The sequence below is a fragment of the Dendropsophus ebraccatus genome, chromosome 3 (genome assembly GCF_027789765.1).
Source record: "Dendropsophus ebraccatus isolate aDenEbr1 chromosome 3, aDenEbr1.pat, whole genome shotgun sequence".
NCBI lineage: Eukaryota > Metazoa > Chordata > Amphibia > Anura > Hylidae > Dendropsophus > Dendropsophus ebraccatus.
In genome coordinates this window covers 106,855,409-106,876,715 of record NC_091456.1, presented here as the reverse complement: position 1 = coordinate 106,876,715, position 21,307 = coordinate 106,855,409, and the positions used below count along the sequence as shown (strand labels likewise).

General features: G+C 44.0%; 1 protein-coding gene across 5 annotated transcripts in view; it reads right to left on the bottom strand.

Moving 5' to 3' along the window:
- Positions 1-4,397: 4,397 nt before the first annotated feature.
- Positions 4,398-21,307, bottom strand: part of PCSK4 (proprotein convertase subtilisin/kexin type 4) — a 64,105-nt gene continuing 47,195 nt past the window's right edge. For all 5 annotated transcript variants that reach the window (XM_069962451.1, XM_069962448.1, XM_069962449.1 and 2 more), the window contains 2 exons: positions 20,030-20,149; positions 4,398-5,016 (listed from right to left, as the gene is read on the bottom strand). In XM_069962451.1, the coding sequence (XP_069818552.1) occupies positions 4,607-5,016; positions 20,030-20,149 (530 nt within the window). In that variant the 3' untranslated portion in view covers positions 4,398-4,606. The remainder of the gene's footprint in view (positions 5,017-20,029; positions 20,150-21,307) is intronic.

Here is a 21,307-nt window from a genome sequence, read left to right as displayed (position 1 = left end):
ATCACCTCTCTTTGTAGTACAGTGTGATACTACATGTCCTGTACTGCTCTTTAGCCCTGCCAGGATGAGCACCAGGTGAGGGCAGCTTCATTTTATTTTTCTGGGACCCTGTGTGATCTGTACAGGAGCTAGAGATGAGCGAACCTCGAGCATGCTAGAGTCCATCCGAACCTGAACTTTCGCCATTTGATTAGCGGTGGCTGCTGAAGTTGGATACAGGACCGTCTTAACAGCATTATAGGCCCCTGGGCAGAGGTGCGAGTTGCCCACCCCCAGCCACCGCCATCAAACCCCCCCATCTTTGCATATAGTGCCCCACATAGTAGCCAATGCCCCCATATAGTGCCCCCCATAGTAGCCAATCCCCCCCATAGTAGCCAATTCCCCCATAGTAGCCAATCCCCCCCTTATAATAGCCAGTGCCCCCCCATAGTAGCCAGTGCCCCCAATAGTAAGTAGTCAGTGCTCCCTGCCAAACAGAAAAACAACAAACCAGTTACTCACCCGTACGCCAGCCCCAGCAGCTGATGTCTCCTGGCAGTGAGCACACTCCCATCATCCTCCGGGCACAGGCAGTGGGGTACAGAGAGACTGCCTGTGCCGGAAGTGTCCTGCAGCCTCTATCATGAATGCACGACACATCCGGGACAAAGGCAGCGTCTCTGTACCCCACTGCCTGTGCCCGGAGGATGACGGGAGCACGCTGCCAGTTGACATCAGCTGCTGGGGCCGGCGGACAGGTGAGTTCCAGGACGGACCGCCCGCCCAGCCCGCCCCTTCTATCGCCGCTTAGCTGAGCTGATCAGAAGGCTGACCTGATCGGCTCAGCTGAACGGCGATAAAAGGGGCGGGCGGAGGGGGTCGCTCACTATGCATATGCATAGTGAGCGGCAATAGAGGGGGCGGGCAGGACGGCTTCCTCGGGATCGCTCATCTCTATACAGGACCATGAAATTGCTCTGGTAAATCTACGTAGGAAGTAATTTACCGTCTCCGGTAGCTTTTTCTGACTGCTGTATGTGAAGACTTGCTTTAGGGTGACCTCACACACAGATTTTTGTTGGCATTTTTTATGCCCCAAAAAACGCCAATGTGATGTATGGTGTTTTTTCTGGTGTTTTTGTCAGCGTTTTCCCTGAACATGGAATTCAATGCTGAAGCCCGTGTTCGGGTCAAAATGCCGACCCAAATCCACCTGTTCTAGAAATGAAGGGGTTAAGTGACCCCTTCCTTGCTGGGAGGGTGGCAAATACAGCACACAGATGGTTAACTTACCCTCCGGTCTTCTCCCTGCCTTCTTCTCATCAGGCAGCAGGGACATGGCTTCTGATGCTGATTGGCTGAAATGACACTGGAGCATTGTCATCTTAGCCAATCCTGGCTTCAGACGCTGAATTTTAGGCTCCATCTTTGAAGAGGCATAGCCTGGCACAATTGTAGCTCAGTGTGCCAGGTTTTGCTGAATAACAAAGATGTTGGGGTGAGTATGAATAGGGCACCATTGCACCCATCCCAGCAATGAATGGGGGAAATTAACCCCCTTCCTTGCTGGCATGGGTACATGATGCTGCCTACTTTAAGGGTACAAACACACACGCCGTATATGCAGTGTATTTACTGCTGCGATAAGCAACAGATATGCAGGTGTTACGCAGCAGATTAGATCTAAATAACTGAACAAAGCATCAAATCTGCTGCAGATTTGCTGCGTATACGGTGTGTGTGTGTTTGTACCCTAAAGGTGCAGACTACCTGTCACAATGATGGGTGTTCTGCTCCTGTCTTTTTGTGTGTGTGTGTGTGTTTTTCCCTTATGTTTTTGAGATAACGGTATCCAGACGATTACGTTGGCTTTGCTAGATTGCATCCACACTTAACCCTTTGTGTACCCGACTGAGCAATGTGGCCCCCAAGGGGTTTAGTGAGGATGCATGCCACCCTCACTTAATCCCATGGGGGCTACATTGATGTTAGAATGTACCCATCCCAGCAAGGAAGGGCGTTGATTGGCCCCCTTCCTTGATGGGATGAGTACAGTGCTGGGTGGAGAAGGGGGGCCCTATTGATACTCACCCCGACGTCTACGTACACCATGGCGTTTTATTTATTTTTTTTGCAAAAAAGCCTGCGGCCAGATGTTAGCCAGAAGTCAATGGAAGTTAATGATCTGCCTTGCACACATGGCGTTTTTCTTTTTTTGGGGGGTGGGGATTGCAGCTCTTTGGCAGTTTTTGCAAAACGCAGCATGCTGAGGGTTTCTTTTTGCAAACTATGGCATTTTATCTGACATATGGTAGCTAATAGGTATAGGAAGACTTGAGATCTTTTTATAGAAGTAAATTACAAATCTATATAACTTTCCAATATCAGTTGATCTGAAAGAAAAAGATTTTTGCTGGATAGCCCCTTTAAATTTTAAAAATTTTTTTCTCATTTTGAGGTGATATTTTGGGGAATTCAGAACCAATTACCAGTTATGGTCTCAACATACAATAGTTTCAACATACAATGTTCGTCCTGGAACCAATTAATTTTGTATGTTGAGGGACCACTGTATAATTTTGCACAATGGGAATATAATACTGCTACACATGGAAGTGAATTATGACACACCCTTCCTCAATTTAATTTGCTACACACTGCTTCCCCTCATTAGAATGCACTGTGTCTCCTAATGAGACACTGTGGTTTATACTCACCTGTGCAGCTCCTGTACTGTCCACAGCTGCTCTGGTATCTGCTAGTAAGTAGTGATCAGTGAACTTGCTGAACTTTTGGGTTCTAACCCGAATGCTTGGAATTTGACTCCCGGAGGCTGAGACACCGAGGGTCAAAGGCAAAGCATTCAGGTTCAGATGAACCCGAACATTTGGCAAGTTTGCTTATCACTACTCTTAGGGCCCTATTACACCAACAGATTATCTGACAGAAATTTTTAAGCCAGAGCCAGGAATGGATTTGAAAAAAGGCAAAGTCTCAGTCTTTCCTTTGTTACCTGTTCTCTGTTTATAGTCCATTCCTGGTATTGGATCGAAAAAATCTGTCAGATAATCTGTTGGTGTAATAGGGCCCTAAGAGTAGTGATAAGCAAACTTGCCACTCGTGTCATAGACTCCATTCTATGCATGGGCAGATTCCTTCCGCTGTCCAAAGAATGAACTTGATCAATCTTTGGACGGATGAAGGAATCCGCCCGTGCATAGAATGGAATCTATGACACAGGCGGAGACGCGCGCGCCGCAGTCCGCGAGCGGCGGATTACACGACTACATTTCTGTCACTTTTCAGCAGTGTCAAAGTGTTAAGTATTCTCAAGAGACTGCACAGTAAAGCTATTCTACTTTATCACTGGGACTCAGTCATCTCTTCATCTGCACCAGCACCTATACACACACCTTGGGTAATTCTTCCCCTTTCTGCGGGTGGCGGTACCAATAGTCCAGGTGGGTCGGTTGCCACTCAGGACGACAGTGACAGGAGCCCAAGGGACCCATCACAGCCCAGCAGGTCACTGGCCATTTTAGGGCAGTAAAGCCAGCCATCCTCTACAAAGCAGGTATCACCATCACACCTGTGTGCTGGACTAGCACTGGCGTCACAACATTTACAAGTTTGGCTGAGCTGTACCATGTCACTGATAATATCTCTCCCAGTGGCACTGTGCTGTACCTACCACACATCTACAGTGTTAAACTGCCACCATTGGAGTACACTCTGGTGTCGGCAAATGTGTGGGGAGCTAGGCTTTCTAGGCCTGTGTAAAAAGACCCTTAGCTTTAAGCCGAGTGGTCAGGATGAAAAAGTCAAGCTTCCAGATTTTTTTTTATAATACAGCTAATAAAATGGAAATTTTTAATACCATCCCCAATATATGTTTTACAAAAACCTTGGCCAAAACAATAGGCCATGTTCTAGTGACACATTGCTACTTTTTCCTGCAGTGTGTGAATTTTATTAACCTTCATATAGAAGAAAGCGAGAGCACTCACCAGCTCCTTGGGTTTAACACTTTATTGTATAGCAGGCATTAAAAGACAGTCTGGTGTGTTTGCATAGCAGGAGGGGACAACAACACAAATCCTTTGTCCATGTTGCCGTCCTCTTCGGTTATGGAGACACGCCAGACTGTCTTTTAATGTCTGCTATACAATAAAGCGTTGGACCCAAGGAGCTGGTGAATGCCCTCATTTTCTTCTATATGAAGTTTATCTTGCAAGACTGTGCTATATGGATGCACCACCAGTGGGACACTTGAAAAGAATACTCTTATCATATACCTTCTGCTATTTCAGAGTGAGGCTAGTAGTGCCGGTTGCTATATCTTTGTTGCTCTTGAGTTTTCTTAAACCCATGTATATATTTATACTACTGCACACATATAGTCATGAACTGCCTCAAATAGCTGTAGCTTTAATTTAGACATTGTAACAAACAACCACATTTTGGACTGGTAGAAGGACTGGGATGTTAATAAAAACACAATACTCTTTTTTTCATTGCTCTATGAAAACATTCTTCTTCCATTCTGATCAGAAGAGAGACATCTTTGTTTTACATGTTTTGGAGCATTATTTTCCTTCCCAATTTCTATTTTCACTGATGGTGGCTAAGAAGATGTAGAAAATGCATAACTGTTTATAGACATTCCACTCAGGAATAGCATGGAAAGGGAGGAAATAAAGCAGTACATAATCACAGTGACTCTTACACCAATGGCTGCCATTAATGCAATTCCAGATGTCATTACAGAGTCAGCATTACTAGAATATAAGCCTGGAAAGTGAAGTTGTGAGCATGACCTTTTTTTGATATCATGGATAGAAAATGGAGGACAGGAGGTGCAGTTGTTAACAGAATCACCACTGCAAGTAAAGCAAGAGTGGTGGCATGGAGCACAAATGCGAACAGTTTGGGACTCTTTTTCCATTGTCTTCACTTTATGAGGAGCCTTGAAGTATTTCGGTGGACAGTAGGATATGCAAAGGTTTCCAAAGATATAAAAGGGTGCTTTGCATTCTAAGGGAAAACAAAATTGTAGAAATTAAAGAAATTGTAAACATTGAGATTAATAGTAACAACTTTTTAAATATGTAATACAATATACAATAAAGAGAGACTGAAATGCTCTTTGTTATCATCAATTCATATCAAGGTAACAGAAGAATGGATCCCACCCTCTGTGTGATCCATTTCTTGGTGCCTACATACGGCACTATATACATACGGACATTATGGGTAAGCTGATATTACATTACCATATGCTGTACATTTAGGTATTAATCAAACAAAAAATAGATCCACAAAGGGATCACAAAAAACGCAGGACAGTCAGAGATAAATATTAGTGTATTCTTTATTCAAGTACTACATATTCAATAAAATTCATTAAAAAATAAGGGACGTGAAACAGAACCATACAGAAAAGAAATCAGTGAGGGGACACAAATGTATTTCATGAGGTCTTATATTGCACATGCACAAAAATGCTAGTAGAAAGTGGAAAATTTACTCACCGGTAATTTTCATTTCCTGGAGTCCGTAGGCAGCACACCATGGGTTAATGTGACGTCATCTAACCGGATAGAAGAGGGGTTAACCTAGCAATAAGCATAGTTAATTAGATTAATTCAAACCACGCCCCTTAAGGGGGCTATATCTAGCTGCTAGGTCCAGATACCATCGTATTATACAAATAGCAATAGTACATCAGGGTGGGAAGTTTGTGCTGCCTACAGACTCCAGGAAATGAAAATTACCGTTAAGTAAATTTTCCACTTTCTGGTCGTCCTACGGCAGCACACCATGGGACATGGAAAGCAGTACCTTACATCAGGGTGGGATCATCTTGTAGCTCCTTCGATTATTCCTTTGCCAAAGGCCGACCCCTCAGAGGCTAATATGTCAAGCCGGTAGTGTTTTACAAAGGTGGAGGCCGATGACCACGTGGCTGCCCTGCAGATCTCCTCTAGTGGAATGTTGGCTCTTTCGGCCCAGGAGGCAGCGGTTGATCTTGTTGAATGAGCTCTGAGAGATAATGGTGATTCTAGGCCTTCAGCTATGTAGCAGAACTTTATAGTCTCTTTTATCCATCTCGACAGTGAGGCTTTACTGGCTTTAGCTCCTCGATTAGGTCCGGAGTAAAGTAGGAATAACGATTCAGATGATCTGTTTGTTCTTGTCCTTTCCAAGTAATAAGATATGGCTCTTTTTACGTCCAATAGGTGGGCATTAGAGTCTGAAGTTTCTTCCAGGACTGGAAGAATAATTTCTTGGTTTAGATTTGTAGATGAAGCTACTTTTGGTAGAAACCCTGGCATTGTTCTTAGTACCACTGCATTCGGTAGAAGGTGTAGGTATGGATCTTTACATGATAAGGCCTGAAGTTCGCTGATTCGTCTTGCTGATGTAATCGCTACTAGGAATAGCGTCTTCCAGGACAGCATCTTTATATCCGATGTTTCTAATGGCTCGAATGGGCTGTTGCATAGCTGCCTTAGCACTATGGTAAGATCCCAGGAGGGTACAGGGTTATGGTATGTGGGCCTGAGCTTTGCTATGGCCCGGAAGAACCTGGATATAAGGGCCACTCCTGAAAAACGACCCTCAGTATGGGCATTAATGGCCGTAAGGTGGACCTTCAGGGTATTTAACTTGAGACCCTTGTCATACCCATTCTGGAGAAATTGAAGGACTGAGGCCACCTCCTGAGTTTCTCTGGATGTTTCCCGGCACCAAAGAGAGTATAGTTTCCAAATTCTGGCATACGTTCTATTGGTACTTGGTCGTCTGGAAGCTAGGATAGTATCCACTACTTTCTCAGAGAAACCCCTCCTTCTTAAGGCTGACCGTTCATCCTCCACGCTGTTAAGTGTAGATGGTGCACCTGAGGGTACTTCATTCCTTCTTGCAGTAGAAGATTCTCCTGTTGTGGTAGTCTCCAAAATTCTCCTCTCGATAATTTCAACGCGAGTGGAAACCAGGCTCTGCGAGGCCAGTAGGGTAGTATTACTATGGCCTCTACTTCTTCCTGCTGTATCTTCCGCAGAACACGGGGAATCATCGTAAAGGGAGGAAACACATAAACAAAGATTCCTCTCCAATTTTTTGACAATCCGTCTATGGCGACCGGATTCCCTTGTCTCGACAGGGAGCAAAACCTTTCTATCTTCCTGTTTCGATTGGACGCCATCGTGTCTAAGGCTGGGCGTCCCCACCTGTCCACTATCTTCTTGAAGATGTTGGGGTTTAATTCCCATTCTCCGGGAAGGAGGAAGTTCCGGCTTAGCCAGTCCGCTTGAATGTTCAGGATCCCCTTGATGTGGATTGCCGATATCGAGTCTACGTACTTCTCTGCCCATATCATTATCTGGGAACATTCTTTTTCCAGTTGTGGACTTCTTGTCCCTCCTTGTTTGTTGATGTAATATACAGCTGAGAGATTGTCGGACTGTACCTGGACTGGCTGATGGCATAAGAGATGTTGGAAATGAGCTAGTGCTAGCTTGACTGCTCTCAGTTCCCTTAGATTGGAGGAAAGTTTTCTTTCTTCTGGTGTCCATTTTTCTTGTATCCAATGATTGTTGACAATGGGCACCCCAACCCAAACCTGATGCATCCGAAGTGATGACTGTAGGAAGACGATGGACTAGAGATCTCCCCTGGGTCAGATGAGGTGTAGTCAGCCACCAGTTGAGGCTGTTCTTTACTGATGGGAACATCGGTATTTAGTTGTCTAGGCTGCCCCGGGATCTGTCCCAGAAATGGAGAATATGCCTTTGTAGGGGGCGGAAATGAGCCTTCGCCCAAGGAACTGCCTCTATTGAAGATGTTAGTAGTCCCAAGACCTTCATGGCTTATCTCACCCTGCAGAAGTTGTAACGCACTAGGTTGCGTACTGAACTCTGGATCTCTGAGATCCTGTCCTTGGATAACTGAAGGTTCATCTCTCGAGTGTTGATGATGAAGCCCAGGAATTGTATTCTGGAGGTAGGAATCAAGTGAGATTTTTTGTAGTTTACCAGGAAACCGTTTTTGGAGAGGCACTGTAGGGTGACTGAAAGATGGTGTGTAAGGGTTTCGGTAGAGGGCGCTCTGAGGAGCCAATCGTCCAGATAGGATGTGATGAAGATTCCCTGTAGTCTCAGGACTGCTGCTAGGACTACCGCCACCTTTGTGAAGACCCTGGGTGCCGAGCTTATGCCAAATGGGAGGCACGTGAACTGGTAATGAACGACTTCCTGCGAAGTGCGGACTGCCAAACGAAGATATTGCCTGTGGGCTTTCAATATCGGAATGTGCAAATACGCATCCTGCAGGTCTATTTTCACAAGCAGATCGCTGTCCTGGATGTTCATCACTGCTGATTGAATGGTTTCCATCTTGAAAAGTTTCTTCAGAAGAAATCTGTTTAGGTAGGTAAGGTCTATAACCAGACGCCCTCCTCCACTTGCCTTGGGGACTGCAAATACTGGTGAATAAACCCCTCTTTGTTGTTGGTGGTGTGGAACAATTTCCAGGGCTCGTTTTTGCACAAACTGATCTAGCAGGTCAAAAATAACAGGCTTTACATTTTTGTTTATCATAAACCTTTCTGGTGGGAAACTCTGGAACTCTAGGCAATATCCTCGGGTTATCGTTGAAGTGACCCAGGCATCTTGAGACGTCTTCGACCAGTGATCTGCAAAATGACTTAATCTGGCTCCCACTGGTGGATTGGAAGGCCTGATGTCATTGGTCTGATTTCTTACCCTGGAAAGGCTTTCTCTTTGCGGAATTATCCTGCTTCGGCTTATATCCTCCTCGTCTGCCTGAGGGGCGAAAATTACGTTGCCGTTTCGGGGAGTTTCTGGATCTTCCCTGAAAATACCTGGGATTCTTCTTCCTATATGCCTGAGGGAATTTCACACCCTTTTCCTCGTTAAGGGATTTTAAAATTTCCTTCAATTGTGGACCAAACAGTGAGGACGGATGAAATGGCAGCGAGCAGAAATTATGCTTCGCCGGCACATCCCCCGCCCACTGTTTGATCCACAAAGCTCTTCTGGCTACATTGGATACAGCTATAGTTTTGGAGGCGAATTTCAGTGAATCCATCGCACCATCACAAAGGAAGTCTGTCGCAGATTTTAACATTGACATATCCTTCAATAAATCCTCTCTTTTCACTCCCTGCTCTATATCCTGAGTCAGCTGACTCAACCAGACTCGGAGGGCCCGGGCTACCGGGACACAGGAGGAAGCCACTCTGGCAGAGCAGGAGGCAGCCGAAAAAGATCTTTTTAACATAGAGTCTGCTTTTCTGTCCATAGGGTCGGGGAGCAGGCAAGAATCGTCCGCCGGGTAGACCGATTTCTTTGGTGCAACAGGTAGATCAATCTTCGGGGGGTTTTCCCACTCAGAAAAAAAGTCAGGTTCAAGTTTATAAATTGATTTAAACTTGGCCCCTTGGTCAAATCGCTTTTCAGGTCTGATCCAAACCTTCTGAAGCCAGTCCTTAATAATTGGATGATTGGGCAACACCTTATTTCTAGAGATGGGAAAATGAAAAAGTTGCTGTCTTTTTGTATTCTCACTAACATCCATATCTGATTCCAGAGTATGTTTAACATTGGAAATTAATTTGGGCATACGATCTTTATGGAAGAGATAGATTTCATCCTTCTCCTCTATTTCTGACTCATAATCCGCAGAATCAGCATCAGAGGCCTCAGGAGAGGCAGATGATAGAATAGGCTGAGACTGAGCATGCTGAGCAGATTGAGCAGGCTGGACTAACTGCAGGGGCTGTGATTGCTTTAGAGTAGATTTGACCTCTTGGAATGTATCCAATAGCTGGCTCTTAAACCATGACAAGAAGACTGCTGTTTCCCCCTGAGAAGATTAGTCTGAGGCCAAACAGTTGGCACAGGAGTCCTGGTCCCAGGTTTCCAGCATGGGCTGTTCACATCTTGTACAGACATTATGTTTAGCCTTGCGTAACCTTTTGGAAGGAGGACTCGACATCTGAAATACAGAATGGAGTCTATGAGAGGGTAGAATCTCTCTGATTATATCAGCAAGAGCAAACATAATAAGCCTATCATATGAAAACACACAGCCCCCTTATACTGGCTATATTCCCGTGGATAATCAGAGAAACCTCTAATGTAAACCACCAGATAGCACTGCCATATATATACAGGGCCGCCATCAGGAATTTCGGGGCCCCATACAACCAAAGTGTCTGGGCCCCCCACATTAATAAAAAAAAAATAGTGTGTTCGCCCCACGCCTTGCTGGGAGGTATAATTTGGTTCCGATCAATTCTAGAGAACTGGCTCATATACCCCATTTTCCCCAGTGGCTTAAAATGTAACCTCTGTTATACAGTTATAAAATTGTAGAAACTAAATGTGAACAAGGTGCAATTTAAATGTCACCATATAGACACTTACTTGTATAGCTGCCTCTTGTGCTCTGTATGCAGTGCATTATATCCACCCCTGCAACGTACAATTTATAGCGTGTCTACAAGCCCAGCGGGGCTCATTATGATGGAGACTAAAACTTATACAAGAGTGGGGTAGGGGTTCCCCTGTATTCAGAATGCTGTTGAGTACTAGGCAATGCCCCGTTTGGGGTTATTGAATTTCGAGGGTCTGGGGGGCTGTTTGATTTGTATATGTTCACCAATATCCACCCCCCTCCCCCGGTATGCTCACTAACATAGAATATGTTGATAAGGCTAATATAATGAGGCTGTTCCATGTTAGTGAGCATATACAAATCACACACCCCCCAGGCAGACTAGTTTAGCTCACCCAAGACAGTGATAGCGAATACATGGCGGTGAGAACGCTTTCTAGGAGATCCTGTTTGTGCAGCAGAGGTGTCTTTATCCTGCTCTGCATAGACCCTCGAAATTCAATAATCCCAGACGGGGCATTGCCTAGCACTCAACAGCATTCTGAATACAGGGGAACCCCTACCCCACTCTTGTGTAAGTTTTAGTCTCCATCATAATGAGCCCCGCTGGGCTTGTAGACACGCTATAAATTGTACGTTGCAAGGGTGAATATAATGCACTGCATACAGAGCACAAGAGACAGCTATACAAGTAAGTGTCTATTTGAATTGCACCTTGTTCACATTTAGGTTCTACAATTTTATAACTGTATAACAGAGGTTACATTTTAAGCCACTGGGGAAAATGGGGTATATGAGCCAGTTCTCTAGAATTGATCTCACACACAGACACCAGCACACATGTATACACACATACAGACACCAGCACACATGTATACAGACACCAGCACACCAGGGCACAATAAAGTTTGAACTTCTGCAACCTGGAGAAATCACCTGATATCACCTGCAGTCCTATGTAACACCACATAACACAGTGGTATCTCTGAGTACAGATAATGTAGTAGATTTCACCTGCAGTCCTATGTAACAGCACAGATAACACAGTGATATCTGAGTATAGATCATGTAGTAGATGTCACCTGCAGTCCTATGTAACAGCACAGATAACACAGTGATATCCCTCTGAGTACAGATAATGTAGATGTCACCTGCAGTCCTATGTAACAGCACAGATAACACAGTGATATCTCTGAGTACAGATAATGTAGTAGTCACCTACAGTCCTATGTAACACCACAGATTACACAGTGATATCTCTGAGTACAGATAATGTAGTAGCTGTCACCTCGGGGCGCCCCTACTAAATGATGTTCTACAAAATAAGAAAAGTGTCATACAGTGACTCACAGGTGACGTCTTCTTTGATCTGAGGCGTCACTTTCCCTTTTCCTCTCCATCCGGCCCAGACCTCCAGGATGATTCCTTCCAGATATGTTTCATCTTTTCAGAACCTGCGAGACAAACAATTTAGGCTCCGCACATTTCTAGCAACTTCCTTCCCTTTCTCCCTCCTGTAGGCTCCCATAGTAACTGCGCTGTTTAGTGTTATGTGCAGTAAAGCGAGTAGGAATGTGGGATGCCCCCTGTATGTAGGATTCCCTGCTGTGCCCCCTGTATGTAGGATTCCCTGCTGTGCCCCCTGTATGTAGGATCCCCTGCTGTGCCCCCTGTATGTAGGATTCCCTGCTGTGCCCCCATGAGCTAATAATGCCCCTAGAGGTGGCCCCCATGAACTAATAATGCCCCCAGAGGTACCCCCATGAGCTAATAATGCCCCCATGAACTAATAATGCCCCCAGAGGTGGCCCCCATGAACTAATAATGCCCCCAGAGGTGCCCCCATATACTAATAATGCCCCCAGAGGTGCCCCTAAAAAAACAAACATCCTACTCACCTAATCCACGCTGTGCAGGCAGCAGCTCTTCCTCCTCTTCGGGCTCCATCTTGCGAGCCGCAGGGACGGGACTTTCGGCAGGCGTGATGACGTCACATCATCACGCCTGCCGGAGAGGTCACGGCCCGGCCTCCCATAGGCTGCTGGTATGAAGTGCCGGCTGCCTATGGGAGAGAATACAGGAGGAGGACACTGACAGGTCCTTCTCCTGTATTCTGATCTCTTTAATGTTCTGCCCGCTCACTGTGCTCACTGTGCGGGCGGAACATCAAAGCGATCAGTGCATCCCGAGAAGCTGCGCGGCCGCAGCTTCTCGGGATGCTCAAAAACAGGTGGCAAGGGGGGCCGTGCGGGCCCCCCCCCCCATGTCTCTTAGGGTCCGGGCCCCATACGGCAGTACCGGTTGTACTGCCCTATTGGCGGCCCTGTATATGTATATAAGTACCGTTTGTGCTGGAGTGAAAAGACAGGTGCACTTAAAACCTGGAAGGCAGGGAGATACCACTACAGACATTCATGCATAATAGTACCCCCCTCCTTCATATCCATCAATGTAACTTCATATGCTGTGTCATCTTTGCCTGTGAAACCACAGGCAGATATGATATTGGTTACTTACGATTGCAGAGTAAGAGACCGGCTTCCCGGCGGCACGCAGGCTTGGCGCCATGTGCTGCTTCTTTTAACCATACCGCCGTGGCGTCCGTCCACTTCCTGGTGCATCACATCCTGTGACGCACTTCCGGTTGCGGCCCAATGCCCGGCAGCCACGGCTCCCGCTGTCGTCACTTCCGGTGACGTATTACCGGTCCCCGATCAACGTCTTGCTGACGCCAATCTTCCAGTAGTTGCGTCTCCAGGAGGTTAAGCCTGACAGCGTCCGCGCACGTGGTTCAGTCTATATGTACCGGTATTTCCCAATATGTTTGAGCCGTGGCGCTATTATTGACATTGTCCACATAAAACATGCAGTATGTCTGGTCAGCGTATTGCGTGGTACAGGTAATCCAGCCTCTGGAGTCACTAAACAGTGTCTCCTAACTGACTTTTCTACCTTATTATTGTTATGCTATCCCTGGATAAACATCCCAGGACTCCTTACATGGAATAAAAATAAAATAAAATAAAGATATTTAGTTAGCCACAGGGAAAAACCCCGTGGCTAACCCTCTCTATCAGTTCAGAAGAGAAAAAAATACGATGGTATCTGGACCTAGCAGCTAGATATAGCCCCCTTAAGGGGCGTGGTTTGAATTAATCTAATTAACTATGCTTATTGCTAGGTTAACCCTCTTCTATCCGGTTAGATGACGTCACATTAACCCATGGTGTGCTGTCGTAGGACGACCAGGAAATGAATATATGGGTATTGTAATACAAGCAGCCTCCACTAGATGGCAGAAAAGTGTTTACAAGTAATTAAATTGAATGGCAAAGAGAAAAAAAAATATATATAATATTATATACATATATATACACACTACCGTTCAAAAGTTTGGGGTCACATTGAAATGTCCTTATTTTTGAAGGAAAAGCACTGTACTTTTCAATGAAGATAACTTTAAACTAGTCCTAACTTTAAACAAATACACTCTATACATTGCTAATGTGGTAAATGACTATTCTAGCTGCAAATGTCTGGTTTTTGGTGCAATATCTACATAGATGTATAGAGGCCCATTTCCAGCAACTATCACTCCAGTGTTCTAATGGTACAATGTGTTTGCTCATTGGCTCAGAAAAACCTTGTGCAATCATGTTCACACATCTGAAAACAGTCTAGCTCGTTACAGAAGCTACAAAACTGACCTTCCTTTGAGCAGATTGTGTTTCTGGAGCATCACATTTGTGGGGTCAATTAAACGCTCAAAATGGCCAGAAAAAGAGAACTTTCATCTGAAACTCGACAGTCTATTCTTGTTCTTAGAAATGAAGGCTATTCCATGCGAGAAATTGCTAAGGAATTGAAGATTTCCTACAACGTGGAAGGCCACGTTGCACAACTAAGCAACAAGATAAGCACATTAGAGTCTAGTTTGAGAAACAGACGCCTCACAGGTCCCCAACTAGCATCTTCATTAAAGGACAAGTGCCATGAAAAACTTTTTCCCAGTAACTGAAGCACATTAAAAAGTTATATAACTGTGTAATGTGTTTCAATCACCTATCTGCCTCCCTTCCCTGTCTTTTCCCCCCTCCACCCCCCAGCAGGAAGCGTCCTAACTCAGACCTAACACAGACCTGATTACTGTCGTCACCGTCACCAGGCAGCTCCTTCTTGTGAGGATGAGTCATCAGCAGGAGGGCTGCTCTAGGTCCTGTTACACCAGCCTCCCCCTCCCCTCCTTGTCAGGTGACTCTGCTTGCTCAGCTTATCTTCTCTAGTGACATGACTCCTTCACTGAGTCCATGGCAGCAGGAGAGAGGGTATGAGGGGAGGGGGAGCTGCCTATGTGCCCGAGTCAGTCTGAAGGAAGATAAGCAAGTGAGATGTGACAAGTGATGGCTTGCAGTTGTTCAGCCAATCGGAGGTGAGCAAGCCTGTCACCTGACAAGGCAGGGAAGGGGGGAGGCTAGTGTAACAGGAGAAGGAGCTGAGAGAAGAGCTTGGTGAAGGTGACGACAGTAATCAGGTCTGTGTGAGTCAGGACACTTCCTGCTGGGGGGTGGAGGGGGGAAAAGACAGGGAAGGGAGGCAGATAGGTGATTGAAGCATATTACACAGTTATATAACTTTGTAATGTGCTTCAATTACTGGGAAAAAGTTTTTCATGGCACTTGTCCTTTAAATAGTACCCGCAAAACACCAGTGTCAACATCTACAGTGAAGAGGCAGCTACGGGATTTTGGCCTTCAGGGCAGAGTGGCAAAGAAAAAGCCATATCTGAGACTGGCCAATAAAAGAAAAAGATTAAGATGGGCAAAAGAACACAGACATTGGACAGAGGAAGACTGGAAAAAAGTGTTGTGGATGGATGAATCCAAGTTTGAGGTGTTTGGATCACAAAGAAGAACGTTTGTGAGACGCAGAACAGGAAGGAAGGAAAAGATGCTGGAAGAATGCCTGACGCCATCTGTTAAGCATGGTGGAGGTAATGTGATGGTCTGGGGTTGCTTTGGTGCTGGTAAGGTGGAAGATTTGTACAGGGTAAAAGGAATTCTGAATAAGGAAGGCTAGCACTCAATTTTGCAACACCATGCCATACCCAGTTGACAGCGCTTGATTGGAGCCAATTTCATCCTACAACAGGACAATGACCCTAAACACACCTCAAAATTGTGCAAGAACTATTTACAGCAGAAGCAGGCAGCTGATATTCTATCGGTAATGGAGTGGCCAGCGCAGTCACCAGATCTGAACCCCATTGAGCTGTTGTGGGAGCAGCTTGACCGTATGGTACGCCAGAAGTGCCCATCCAACCAATCCAACTTGTGGGAGCTGCTTCTAGAAGCGTGGGGTGCAATTTCTCCAGCTTACCTCAACAGATTAATAGCTAGAATGCCAAAGGTGTGCAATGCTGTAATTGCTGCAAAAGGAGGATTCTTTGACGAAAGCAAAGTTTAATGTAAAAACAATGTTATTTCAAATACAAATCATTATTTCTAACCTTGTCTCTTGACTCTATTTTCTATTCATTTTACAACGTATGGTGGTGAATAATTGTGACTTTTCATGGAAAACACAAAATTGTTAGGGTGACCCCAAACTTTTGAACGGTAGTGTATGTGTGTGTATATATATATATATATATATATATATATATATATATATATATATATATATATATATATATATATACATACACACACACACACACACACATACTACCGTTCAAAAGTTTGGGGTCACCCAAACAATTTTGTGTTTTCCATGAAAAGTCACACTTATTCACCATCATACGTTGTGAAATGAATAGAAATAGAGTCAAGACATTGACAAGGTTAGAAATAATGATTTGTATTTGAAATAACATTGATGTAAAAACAATGTTATTTCAAATACAAATCATTATTTCTAACCTTGTCAATGTCTTGACTCTATTTCTATTCATTTCACAACGTATGATGGTGAATAAGTGTGACTTTTCATGGAAAACACAAAATTGTTTGGGTGACCCCAAACTTTTGAACGGTAGTATGTGTGTGTGTGTGTGTGTATGTATATATATATACATATACATATACACACACATACACTACCGTTCAAAAGTTTGGGGTCACCCTAACAATTTTGTGTTTTCCATGAAAAGTCACACTTATTCACCACCATACGTTGTAAAATGAATAGAAAATAGAGTCAAGAGACAAGGTTAGAAATAATGATTTGTATTTGAAATAACACTGTTTTTACATTCAACTTTGCTTTCGTCAAAGAATCCTCCTTTTGCAGCAATTACAGCATTGCACACCTTTGGCATTCTAGCTATTAATCTGTTGAGGTAAGCTGTAGAAATTGCACCCCACGCTTCTAGAAGCAGCTCCCACAAGTTGGATTGGTTGGATGGGCACTTCTGGCGTACCATACGGTCAAGCTGCTCCCACAACAGCTCAATGGGGTTCAGATCTGGTGACTGCGCTGGCCACTCCATTACCGATAGAATACCAGCTGCCTGCTTCTGCTGTAAATAGTTCTTGCACAATTTGGAGGTGTGTTTAGGGTCATTGTCCTGTTGTAGGATGAAATTGGCTCCAATCGAGCGCTGTCCACTGGGTATGGCATGGCGTTGCAAAATTGAGTGCTAGCCTTCCTTATTCAAAATCCCTTTTACCCTGTACAAATCTCCCACCTTACCAGCACCAAAGCAAATTACCTCCACCATGCTTAACAGATGGCGTCAGGCCTTCTTCCAGCATCTTTTCATTTGTTCTGCGTCTCACAAACGTTCTTCTTTCTGATCCAAACTCCTCAAACTTGGATTCATCCGTCCACAACACTTTTTCCCAGTCTTCCTCTGTCCAATGTCTGTGTTGTTTTGCCCATCTTAATCTTTTTCTTTTATTGGCCAGTCTAAGATATGGCTTTTTCTTTGCCACTCTGCCCTGAAGGCCAAAATCCTGCAGCCGCCTCTTCACTGTAGATGTTGCCACTGGTGTTTTGTGGGTACTATTTAATGAAGATGCCAGTTGGGGACCTGTGAAGCGTCTGTTTCTCAAAACTAGTGACTCTAATGTACTTATCTTCTTTCTTAGTTGTGCAACGCAGCCTCCCACTTCTTTTTCTACTCTGGTTAGAGCCTGTTTGTGCTGTCCTCTGAAGGGAGTAGTACACACCGTTGTAGGAAATCTTCAATTTCTTAGCAATTTCTTGCATGGAATAGCCTTCATTTCTAATAACAAGAATAGACTGTCGAGTTTCAGATGAAAGTTCTCTTTTTCTGGCCATTTTGAGCGTTTAATTGACCCCACAAATGTGATGCTCCAGAAACACAATCTGCTCAAAGGAAGGTCAGTTTTGTAGCTTCTGTAACGAGCTAGACTGTTTTCAGATGTGTGAACATGATTGCACAAGGGTTTTCTAATCATCAATTAGCCTTCTGAGCCAATGAGCAAACACATTGTACCATTAGAACACTGGAGTGATAGTTGCTGGAAATGGGCCTCTATACACCTATGTAGATATTGTACCAAAAAACAGACATTTGCTGCTAGAATAGTCATTTGATACATTAGCAATGTATAGAGTGTATTTGTTTAAAGTTAGGACTAGTTTAAAGTTATCTTCATTGAAAAGTACAGTGCTTTTCCTTCAAAAATAAAGACATTTCAATGTGACCCAAAATTTTTGAACGGTAGTGTATATACAGTATATACATATATATATATAGCGTATGACTATCATTGGGAAAAGTTGATGATGTTTAATACATGTATAGGCAAAATGCAATGTTTTATACTTGTTGACTAGTTCTCATACGCCTGTTTGTGATGGTGCAATGTCTTTATGGGGTAATACAGTAATATATTTTATGAAAGGTATGCCCATGGGTGTTTCTTTAATATAATTTGTATCTCTGGGTTTCCAAGTTAGTGAACCATCTAGTTACTTGTGTCATGTATTGGAGATAGGAATATTTACTATGATGAGAGTTGTTGAATTCATTTGTTGCCACACAGAGCTTTTGTGAATACATGATACATCACATAGCTGGAACAACAATATAATACAGGTGTATTTTGTAATAACAGTAAGAAAATAGGGTCAAAACACATGCCTATAATCATTAAAATCTAGCTCTGTGATTCATCCGGCAATGGAAACCAGATAGGAAGGAGAAACGGGGGGGGGGGGGGGGGGTAGTGAAAAGAAGTGGAGAAGAGGAGGAATGGGGTGGGGAAATAGAAGAAATTGGGGGTTGGGGGAAGAGTGTTGTGAATAACTTTGGCGCAAGAGGGGGGTAAGGCAGGGGAGCATTTTAGCACTTTTAAACCCATAATTATTATTTTATCTGTAAAAGAAAACAAACATAGCTCCTCCCTAGGTGCCTGGAAAAGCTAAATCCAGTCCTGCAAAACTCCTCTCAGTTTCCCAGGATTGGATCCAGCTTTTCAAGGCACCCAGGGTGGAGCAGCACGGCATTCAAAGGCAGCTGGCTGATAAGCTTCCTGCCGAGATAACAAAGCGCTTTGCTTCATTTTTACTGTAAATTTGCTTATCTCTAGTCCTAAGTCAATGGGAGCTAATGTATGATTGATTCATATGGGCACCATAACTTCCTGCACCATGGACTGTTTTTACACCAGCTCTACAAGGAGGGGAAGACAGTCCAAATGGATGAATATACTAAGGTCAGATAGATAAAGATATGATAATTAGATTGTTAACTCTAATAGTACTGTTTCTAGCTGCCTCTGTGGTGTCATGCTGGAATTCCATAAGACATAAGCCCCTATTACACGGGGTGACTTAAGGAGCAAACGAGCGCTGTCAGTGCTTGTTGCTCCTCGCTCCCTGCATGGGAGGCTGCCCGGGTGATCACTAGATTGTCCGAGCAGCCCATAGAACATAGTGTCGGTCTGCTGCCGCCGCTCCTGTTCCACGTGGGGGGCTGCAGATCACTGCTATATGAGTCGTTTGTCTTTAAACATGTTAAAAGACAAACGACTGCAACAATCAGCCGACATTGTTCATGTCGGCTGATCCTTGCTTTCTATTACACGGAACAATTATCCGTCCGATAATCATGCCGTGTAATAGGGCTTCAATTTGTCGGCCACTGGGGGGAAAAGGGGGCACAAGATTGGCACTCGTTTGCAGTGCCTTTACATCTTCCTGCAAAAAATGAGTCCAAAACCAGCTCTGTCATGTGAAAGATAAGGAAGCTATGGATCTCTCAATGTGGCAACAGTTTTTGATGTGTTTTTTTTTCAGGAAGATCGTTTCTATTCTGCCAAAGTGGTAATAGTTAAAAAACCCTATACAAATTTTGTATCACTGTAACCGTAGTGACCCAGAGAATACATTTATAATGTTATTTTTACGAACGCGGAATAGTGTATATTTGATATTAAAAAGAAATATAACCGGCTGCAGAAGCGTTTCTAGTACCACTTGTGCCTATAATCAGCCTGTGCAAAAGACCCTTTATAGCATAGCACAGGAAGATAGTCAGGTAGTCTAATATTCATTATTTTGCTTGATCATTAGCAGATAGGAGGCTGAAATACAGGAAAGTGAGTGCAATATATAAAAAATGTATTCCTCGGCAAACAGAGCGCATATAACATACCCTGGCATACTCCACTGGGGTCACGGCTCCAACATTCTGTTAATACAGGACTTTTAATTTTTCTAGCCATCAAGTCTTCATTAGTACCATACAGAATAAGCACAAAACTGTGCAAGAATCCTAGGAGACATAGAAGCTAATAAGAGTTTTTAAATATTTAAAACATAGCTGAAAAAAAATTAGAGACAAGAAATAAGATTTATTTCAGCCGCTAAGAGGCACTGAAGTTCCAAAGAAAGAGTACTATAAACCAAAGCTGGTCATACATTTCAGACAGCTGTCCGCTGAACAATCTCACCATACATAGTAGATGTTTGTTGGGTTTAGGTGTCATTAATCTAATGTGTATGGCAGGCATAAGGGGCCATTCACAATTGACATGTCAATTCTTTGGGGGGAGAGGCGCGGAGACCGGAGGTAAGCGAGGCCTCCTATTGAAAGAGATATCCGGCGGGATTCGGCGCAGAGTCTGTGGGCGGGCGTTCAGAGCTAAATTTCGGCACCAATTCTGTAGTGTGAATGGGCCCTAAGAGGCACAGACCCCTGGAAAATCAAACTTTTGGTCCTTCTTATAATCCAGACAATCAACAACAATAATTTGACAATCAACAAAAATGTAGATAAAAAGCTCTGCATGTGGATTTTTCAAGTCAACACACAAGACCGGAGGGAGAAATACCACTTTTCAGCACATTCTGACAAGGTTAAAGGGGTATTCCTATCTCAGGTAATATAGCTAAACTTGTATCAGATTGAATATTTTTGCTAATACATTCATTTACATTTAGCTCATTCTGCTATGTCCACTCTTTTCCTCCCACCATTGATAGCTCATTGTTTAAGTTACCGAACACCACTTTGCTCTAAAAGCAGTGGTCTGGCTGTGGGGAAGGGGGGACATAGCAAGGTGCTGAGGAGGCACTGCTTCCCCCTGGGCCTAAATTTTCATGGTTTATGCCTGCACACCATGCAGAAACCTACACCTGATCTGGAGCAGGTGTAGATTGCTGCACCAGTCTGCAAGCTTTACTATAAGGCATGCGCCTCTTAGTAATTCTGGCTGGGTAAATTGGAATAAGGTTTTATTTAAAAAAGGTGAACTGGAGTATGTCCCCCATATTGTCTATGCATATGTATCTATACCAGTCAAACCTCTGTTTTTCAGCAGAGAGGTAGTCAGTAACGAGCTGTAAACAATGGGAAGGCAAGAGTAGACATATCAGGAGAAGGAGGCAAGTTTTCTAAACGAATATTAATTGCAAAAATATTTACACCTAG